Raw genomic sequence first — 9,728 nt, 5'->3', positions numbered from 1 at the left:
ATGTCCATAATATGTGTGCGGTTTGCAATCATCACTGCACAATTTTTCCACCATTTTCTAGTTTGTTTGGGGTTTATTTTGGATACAATATGGGGGGTCCCCAAAGAATCTATTGGCTGTCTTCCACTGAAATTCCCGTGTTTTAGTGTGCAACTCTATAGGTTCCTGAGAAGAAACTCTTTTTTCTTTCAAATATTATTTTGGTGCATGAATTGTAAGAGTCATATTAGCTCATGCTCTATTCTGTCTTGACTATTTTGAATTCAAACCAAATATTTTTTCAGTAAGGAGCTTCTCATTTTGATATATATAAAGTAATATCAATATATTCTTAGCTGTGTCTTTAGTTCTTGCTCTTTTATAAATTGGTGGATGAATATGAGATTGCAGTTTTGCCATCTTTTATATCCAGAGCCAAAATTAAGATGGGCAATACTTGACATACTTACATCGTACATCTGACGTAACTCTCTCTATACCATAACACGTTTTGAACCAAATGTTGTACAAGTGGAATTCTACATCTCTACTGTCAGGCCCACCAGCCTGAGTCAGGGACAATCAGCTGACTCAGGGCTTTTGATAGTTGCAGGACTTCGTATCTTACCCATGGAAACCTATTTTCACATAAACCTGGTCATCTTAAAGGGACAGTTCAGCCCAAAATCAAAAATAGATATTTGTCCTCTTACCTGTTGTGCCATTTATCCATCTAGATAGTTTTGGAGATGTCTGCCTTTTCACAACAAGGTCTGTGGATTATTTGAGTAAGTGGGTCATGATTTCTGAAAAGAGGCTTTTTAAATGTATTTTTTGGTAATTTGTGCACCACAAGCCAGTGCCATTTAGTTCCATTATATTGGAGAGAAGGCAGACATCTCTCCAAAACCTGATAACTCACAACAAAACAATCTAGTTGGATAAATGGCACTACAGGCCAGAGGAAAACTATGCATTTGATTTTGGGGTGAAATTAGAAACAGGTTTTTGTGTGTCAAGATGGGCAGAGGTTGAAAAAGAAACTGTAGCCTATAAGCTGACACTCTCTATTCTACCTGATAGCCAAATCCGCCTATGACTAACATTAAAGCTTTTAACATAAGACAACTTAGCAAACACACCCTTCATTTATATGAACAAATTAAAATTATGTGTGGCAGAAATGTAGAGTGAAAAACTTCTTTCTTCAAGGGACACTTCTTGAAAGTTGATCATATTAATTTAATATTTATCAGACATAAGTCTGAATTAAATAAAGAGAGTTCTTATTCAACTGACAGAAAACCAACCCTTTCAACAGAAATTATTTTAAAACTGAAGCTGTCTTGTACATTTTATTTAAGGGCTGCCAAGGATCCAGTTTGTAAAATGAACACACTCACATTTGCTCAAACAAAATTTAAATTCCAAAAGTTAAATTAAATAAGAAATAAAAATTTCATGTTCTTATCCTTTCCTCAAAGCAACAGGCCCCTAAAAATAACAGAAGATATATGTTATACAAAACAGTTCCCTTAACACAATTACTACATTCACCCCACCACCACCACGACACTGCACTGATGGAGGTCTTTTCAGTACAAACTAAAGATCCCTGTAAGTTCTGGTTACAGGTGTAACAGAGCACACTCCCACTGAACAGTGATGCTGGGTGCAGCACACTTGAGACATTCAACCAGAAGAGGGTGCTGTAACAATGCAATTCAAAGCTGTGGTGAAAATGACTCTTTACAGTGCTCCAGTACTGTCAAGACAAATAATAAATGGAAAACTCATAGAGGGGTAATTATTTCTCCATTGACAGTTTGTTGACCTCAGCAAATTACCAGTCAGGTCTAATCTGAACTTGAACAGAGATCTCACCAGCTAGAATCACTGAAAGCATCTGTGTCAGTGTGCCGGACCTGTAAGCACAGCGTCAGTGTAGTGGTGACGACAGGAAGATACCAGGGTTTAACACTAACCACTAATGAATCTGTCAGTTAACATGGTGATGCTGCGTCCATGACAACTTGTACCTCAAAAATTATCATCCTCCTTCTAGAGAAAGTACAATGTAACACTTCTCAGACTCAGAGCTCCTTATTGTGTCAACATGTCTCCTGTGAGGAAGGCCTGTGCTTCCTTTTAATTGACAATTGAAAATTTAATCAAAATGACAGTCACCTTTCAGGCCACATGGGGGCGACATTTGTGTACTCTTGGATATATGTTCATACATGGATCTTGTACAATTAATACCACCTCTACAATTCATTACAATGATAATCATAATATTCAACAATTATATAAAAGTCATCATTATGACCCCTGATGTAACTTTCCTGATATATACAGTATGTGTTTTAACATCATCACCCTGCAGTGTTAGACTTCCAACTTTAACATCTTCACAAATTTTGGTATGATTGTAGTCACATTAATGTTACCTAGAAATATATTTCTAATAACTGATTAGATATTCACATATTAAAAAAACCCACCTGGCAGTTTCCTATACTGGTCCAAGTCATCTGTTCCAAACACCACTCAGAAGGGCTGAGACATCTGTTGAATTAAAAAAAAATATTTTATTATTTTTTTCCTGGGTGAAACTTCAAATAAAAAAGCATAAAGAAGCACAAATATTAATTTACCATTAATAAAATACTTTTCAGTTACTGAGGAACATCTCTTGTGTTAAAGCTTCAACTTTTCAGTCTAGGCAGATGACCTTATCAGAGGCGTGTTCACCAAGAACAACAGCTTCTGTGATGGTCACATCAGGTTAACACCTGTACAACACATCACACCAGTGCTGTCATAGTATAATGACAAGTGTGTGAACTATAGAAAAAAATGTTTTGTCTTGATTTAAGTCTCATCATCTTGAATTATCCAATCAGATAAGGAGGTACTTGTAAGGACGTGAATGTCTCAGATTTCAGGTTACACCAAAGACAAGAGTGTTGATTGCCACTTGTAATTGTGTCATATTCCCACGAGATCAGTTTGGGAATAAAATGTGTCTGATTGCCGATTGTTTGAAGGGACGGTCTTTAGACTTGAAGGCTGCCTGTCGTGTGTCTGGAGGGTCACACCATTTGACTGATTTTGCATTTGCTTAGACTATCAAATGATTTTTTTTTAATTAAGTGAGCTCTAAATTAACAAAACATACAGAATAAGTAATTGATTTCTTTGACTTAGCTGTCACAATAACCCGGAGGGAGGAAAAATTTAAACCCAACATATAAAAGCAAAAACAATGGCTATTGAGTAATATTAATTTCTCAGAACCTACTCCATTTGCTGCAGGAATTCCTTTGACATTTTAACAGCCACTCTGTTATGCTCAAAGCTTCGAAGTCTGTCTGTAAATGTTGAATGAAGGTGAAAAGGTTGAAAAACTAATTTAAATACATATTCCATCAAATGATTTCTTAATTTCATGAAATGTTAATTACATTAGAACTGACCACAGTACATAATCCCTGCCACCCACTCAACCTGTGCTTCACCCTCCTCCCCTGTGGCCACAGAAAACCGATCTGTAAAAGAAAACGCCTTAGGAGGAGTTTTGGCCCCTCTGTTATTACTGAGGGAAAACAGCCTGATCACAAGCTAACAAAAATGTTATTGTATTTTCCTTGTGTGTATGCAGCTTTTGAATGTTATTTTTGAGCACAGACTGAAAACAAATTTCCTCTATAGGGTACGACAAAGGCAAATGTTCCGATTTTGAAAGAAACTCTATACAATATCCAATCAAGTGAGCTATTATAGTAAACATGAGTATAGCTTAAGTATAGCTGTCCACAGCTGAATCATCACTTTCTGGATGTAGTCTCAACAAATACTGAACATTATAAGCTTCCACTGTGGTACTGACAGACCATTTTATTGGTCTCTCTTATAGCATACAAATGCTGCTGTTGTTGTGGTATCCTCCTGCAAGCATCCCACTATCTGTCAAGTCAGACAGTCAAGACAGTTTGATCCCAGCATTCTTCAAAAGCACGTTGGGATCAAACTTCTTCATGAATAGCTTTCTGATCATTGAATATTTCTTTAAAGGCTCAATAGCATTTGTTCATATAAATGTTCTTTTTGAAAATTAAAAGTAGTTCTACTGCTACTAAGTTCTACAACTAGAGGCCTCTTTCACATTAATTGATGACATCATGAAGTAGCGTGTGATCATAGGAGTTCTTAACAACCACCATAGCTGAGTAAAAATCTATGTGACATGACTCAGGCACAAATCATGTTCGTGGATGAGGAAATATTAAAGTTTTATTCACATTGCCATTACTCACATTCGTCAACTTCCTTCCCCCCTCTGTCCGATGTATTTTTACGGATGTTACAGCATCTAGTCAGTAACAGCTAGCAGAAAATGTACCGTTATATTGAATAAATGACAGATTTCTTTGCGTTCGAACACCCCACAAGAGCTGCAGTTTTGGAGATGCTCTGACCCAGTCGTCTAGAAACCACAATTTGGCCCTTGTCAAACTCGCTCAAATCCTTTCGCTTGTCCATTTTTCCTGCTTCTAACACATCAACTTAGAGGACAAAATGTTCACTTGCTGCCTAATATATCCCACCCACTAACAGGTGCCATGATGAAGAGATAATCAGTGTTATTCGGTGTATCCTGGCCCTGTCTTGCATATAAGTAGGGGGTGGGCAAAATATTATAAAACTCCCCTTAGTATACATAACATCATGTTTTTAACTTGATCATACAAGTGACAAGAAATTAGCTGTGACAGATGATAATATCATTTGGCTTCTGTTGGTTTCTCAGAAGATGTTGCGATTGAAATTCTAATTTAATTTCAATTAAATGTTGAGTTCTAGTTAAACCCATGTCACACGTCCTTCATGATGGAGAGTGGTATAAATCACGGAGGAACATATGTGATGTTAGTGATGTCAACTGCATCAAATGCATTAATTAAGAAAACCCTGGGGTGTATTAACACCAGACATGTCTATAAGTTTCCTCTTTGAGTCAAGACTAAGGCTTCTCCATTTCACTGACTGAAACATATTTGCATAACACTGATGCCAGACCTACAGTTGCACAGCCAGTGTTCATAACTGCAGCACGACAACAGCTCCCTGGACAGCCAGTGTCAGAAATGTAGCAGCAGTTTAGCTGACGAAAACCAAGCATAAAAATAGGCATAATATCAGGAAAGACGAGACGAGACACGACACGAGTTACCGAAGTCTGATCAGGTGCTACTTGGATGATGAACTGGTATGCAGGCATCACACAATGTTGCAACACCAGTCTGGTCATATCTCCGTCCTCTGCTACCGTCTCTGGGGGTATAGTGAATCCATCTTCGATGCGCTCCTCTGACATATTCAGCAACTGTCAGGAAAAGCATGTAGGTAAAATATATCTTTCTACCATCAAATAATGCAAAGTTGTATCTTGATGTCAATCGTCAGAGCAGGGAAATGTGTGAAATAAATTTTACAAATAATGCAGGCCTACATCCTTCTACAAACGTAGAGTCAAATGCTGAGCAAGCAAATAGATAATTGTTGTCATTACAGGTGATGCTTGTATTTTGTAGTGACCTGGGAATTGGACCCATAGTTTTAAACTAGAAACTACAATTACAGATGTAAAAAGACTGTTTCATAGGGAGTGATGTAAACTGATGCTGGAAGTGAATATGAGCCTATAGATATTAATGTTCTGAGTTCGTCACACCACAGAAAATGTGTTAATGTGTGTTATTAAACACATAGTCAAAATTGGAATGATGAAATAACTTGTCAAGTATAAACAAAATAGGAAAAACTAAGCAGCCTGCCGCTACTCTGAAATGCTGGGGGTGTGTGCACTGTCTCAAGTGTCAAACAGCACTATGACCTGAAAATTTTTTCTTCAGCGTCTGGTTGTTTGGCCTGAAGTGAGCAGTAACTGTTGAGCTGTATAGGAGTTTCATGACCTCATGAGTCTGTTTGCTTGCGGCAGGTGAAGAAAACAAGCAGGTTACTTCAAAGAAACAGTCCTCTACCATCATGCACACAGCTAATGCTAATGCGCTCTAGTTTAAATAGTGTTAGGGGACTTATGGCTCCAGTGTGTCATCTAGCCATGATTTCAGGCGGGCCCCAAAAGATCCTGAACACAAAAAGGTTGAAGAACAGTTCAACAGTCTAACACCACTTCAGTACTACATAGTTCAGTCTTTTGACATGTTTTCAGCAATCATTTCAACATGTATAATCTGTTCAGAAACAAATATCTGAATTTCCTTTACACATACTTTAAAAATTTGACACATGCAAAACTAAATCTAAAATCCATCTCCATAGTTGGGTCATATGTGCAGAGCTCTGCTGCAGTCCATAAGAATAAGTAACACTTTTTTGCTGTGTTGCCTTGAGATGTATGCAAATGTCAAACACCCATACACTTCTAAACCTCTAAGCCAAAGAAACACACTGTATATTGTCAGACTCAAATCATTTTCATTATGCAGTAAAATGTTTTTTTCCCCACAGAGCTGCTGCTTAGTGTTGAATATCAGAGGTACTTGTAGACAGATACATTGTTCAGGGTCTGACCGCAGAGCAACATACAATGAGAAGCCTACACACACTGAATGTGGGTTAGTTCCAATGAGAAATGTAGTGTTTGCTTTCCTACTGCACTACTGTGTCAAACCACATCATACCTGCACCGTGATAAAAAAACAAACACTCACGTCATCCATTCTCCATAGGTCATTGCCCAAGCCTTCAGTCTGACCGTAAGTGATTGCGTTCTTTAGAAAATCAGTCCCACTGCCATCATCCTGAGAAATTGAAAATACCTCTAATCAAAATTTCAAAAGAAGTGGCAGTGCTGTCCTTGTAAAACTGAAGAGGACACTTGGTGTTTGTCAACAGACCTGATGAATGCAGTACTTACACTGTCAGTGTCCTGCAAAACTGCCAGAAGCAATCGAATGTATTCCGTTGCAGCTTTAAGTGTGTCTACTTTACTGGGCTTACGCTCCGGTCGCATCAGTGGCACCATGCGCTTCAAGCGGGAGAACATGGTGTTCAAGTTCCTGATCTGCACAGAACAAGAGGTTATCTCTGATGGTATGTAACCATAATTTTAAAAAAAGCAAATAGATGATGATTAATAAGAGCACATAATGTATCTAAAGATTCTAAAGTGCATGAAGCAGTGACATTTGTTTTGACTTCACCCTTCATTGCTGGCAGTATAAACTACAACCAGGCACATCATGCAAGAGTAATTAAGTATCAGTGTCAATTTTGCCCTAATTTGATCATATTATATGGTGTGCAGCTTTCTACAGAGCAAATCAATAGGGCTCTGTACAAAAACTGGTACAGCAGCAAACCAGGCCAGGATGGGTCTTAATCAGCTGACAACAAGAAAAAATTACCTTATTTATTATCCTGAAATTATTGTTATAATAATATCTGATTTGACAGATTATGTCAAAGCATTTAACTTGAATTCTTAATCAAAATGCTTTATCGTCAATGTGCTGATGCATTTTACTAGAAAAAAATACCGGTAAATGAACATTTGAAGAGTCGGAATGATTTTTTGTTTTTGTTGTAATGATTACCAGTTAGATTTGGCTCGGTCAGACCTACAAAATATTTAATCATCCATCTTTGCCCACTACATTTTAGCCTCTCTTACCTCCATTGTGCATAAACCTCAGCTTATACATACTTTTCTTTTAAATACAGTAATGTGAAAATATCTTACTGGCATAGGCAATGAGAAGCAGCTAATTATTTGTTATATTTGCTGAAAAAAAAAAAAAAATCCATTACATGCATTCCTGTCTGTACTAGACTCAATCAACCTTGAACAGGAGAATTTCAAACTGAGATCTATACAAGTCATTACAGTCATTATATTATTAGAATTAGGCTCACAACTTTCCAGACACCAAGTTGAGACATGTTTGACATATGAAAATGGAGGAAACCTGTGTTGATTACAATAAAGCCTGCTTTCTTCCACTTGAAATTTTAAAAGGGTCAAGTTTTCTGCTAAATACAGGACTAGATTTAGGCCTGTATTTTTTACAGATTGGCTCCAAGTAAATTTGCTGTATTTAAAAATATGTGACAACCATGTTGAAAGAGATAAAACATAACCTGTGGATGACCAATTAAGCTCAAAGGAATGTAGCAGGATAATATGAGGTTCTCACAGTTTAATGCTGTGCTGCAGCTAGTTTGTTTATTTTGGTGTGTATGAAATATGATAACAAATAAGACTCCTGAAAGGTCTTAATGAGCTTTCAGGATAAACAGGTGAATTGAACACCAAAGCTACCTGACTAAAAGCAGGCTAAAGTAAGCTAACCAAAGTAGAGTTTGACATGAGCTTCTCTTTTAAGGGGAACTACCAGACATTTATTCGTCGTTCATACAATGTCGTTAATTTCCAGTGAACACTCACTCTCAGTCGCTCCTTGGCGTTGACCAGTTCTCTCTTTTTCACACTTTCATTGAAGTCCTCGGCGACAAAGTACAAGTCGTCCTTTCCTCGTTTGAACTTCTCTATGTTGCTGAATACAGGCAGCGCAGACTCGCCTGTTAACCGCTTCCAGATGTCGCTCATTAATTCCTCCTCTGGCACTTTCATTTCAGCGACCGACATATGTTTAACTTGACTATATGTTACTTCCTATAATTTTAACAGGTTTTCCGTGTCATTACGTGTCCTGCTGTAAGTGACTGACAGAAGAGGAGCTCCGGGATCATCACACCTGTTCTCCTACCGGTTTAATTAGGCCTCTGCTGCAAATCGAGGCTGCCAGTCAAAAGGTGAGCAGCATTTAATGGTCATGCCCAGGGTTGCCAGTTCCGCGGAACTCGGCTACTTTTACCCATTTTAAGCGTTTAAGTGTAAACGTTTTTGTTCGCGGGTTGGGCGGACCTATTTAATATGCAGACTACATGAATAAAATCTATGAATAAAGATCCATATCTTAAATGGGCTGTTATGTTTATACCAAAGTCCTATCAAACTAATTCGGAGCCAGACCAGCACATACAAACATGCATAGACACGTATTTTGAAGTAAGGTGTCCGAGTTGCAGTAAGGATAATTGCATTGACTACAATAAGTACATATTAAGTAAAAACAATACATTTATATTGTTCAGACAGGCAGGGAGGAAGAGAAGAGGGAAAAATAGAAGAGAAACTGAAAAGACAAAGCAATGGTTAGTTTGTGTTCAGATTTTATTTATGATTATATTGTATGTAATTACACAAGGCTGTTGTAGGGCCTAGGTGAAAGTACTGTTTTGGGAAAACTGCTTTAAATGCTGGCACACTTAACATTTATGGTGTTATTTTGTAGATAACAGAATACGCTTCACAATGACAGAAATGTTCTTGGACTTTAAAAACAGTGTATATGGTTTTATATGAGGATATTATATTGGGCTGGTTTTGAGTGGCTATTTGGCTGGTTTTGTCATACAGACCTGGCAACCCCGATTATACCATAAGCTACAGTATGTGTTCATTACAAAGTCTACATTATAATCAAACTTTTTGTGTAGAAACCTGTTTATTCCTTGTGTTATATGTCCAAAAATGCAACAGGAAGCATTTTGTGAAGTATCTAATTAGCATATAAGCACAACTTTGATACTTCTTACCATATGCTTTGGGGAAAGAAGTTCAAACTTGCTTAGTGGACACAGTACCTCCAGGAAGT

The 9,728-nt window shown here is 37.5% G+C and overlaps 1 protein-coding gene across 2 annotated transcripts; it reads right to left on the bottom strand.

The window, feature by feature from the left end:
- Positions 1-1,320: 1,320 nt before the first annotated feature.
- Positions 1,321-8,784, bottom strand: figla (folliculogenesis specific bHLH transcription factor). 2 transcript variants are annotated; one of them, XM_084729615.1, is made up of 6 exons: positions 8,456-8,783; positions 6,926-7,072; positions 6,720-6,809; positions 5,216-5,368; positions 2,484-2,547; positions 1,321-1,473 (listed from the first exon to the last, which is right to left on the bottom strand). In XM_084729615.1, exons 1-5 carry the CDS (start codon positions 8,654-8,656, stop codon positions 2,530-2,532), a joined length of 609 nt encoding a protein of 202 aa, XP_084585741.1. In that variant the 5' UTR covers positions 8,657-8,783; the 3' UTR covers positions 1,321-1,473; positions 2,484-2,529. The 2 variants fall into 2 exon arrangements, with proteins under 2 accessions (XP_084585741.1, XP_084585742.1); XM_084729616.1 differs by lacking the exon at positions 1,321-1,473 and adding an exon at positions 1,812-1,904 and having other exon boundaries at positions 8,456-8,784.
- Positions 8,785-9,728: the final 944 nt, after the last annotated feature.

Source organism: Lutjanus erythropterus, chromosome 10, assembly GCF_056507025.1.
Source record: "Lutjanus erythropterus isolate fLutEry1 chromosome 10, fLutEry1.hap2, whole genome shotgun sequence".
Taxonomy (NCBI): Eukaryota; Metazoa; Chordata; class Actinopteri; order Lutjaniformes; family Lutjanidae; genus Lutjanus; species Lutjanus erythropterus.
Note: the sequence above shows the minus strand (reverse complement) of the source record. Positions and strands in the feature narration are given on the sequence as shown.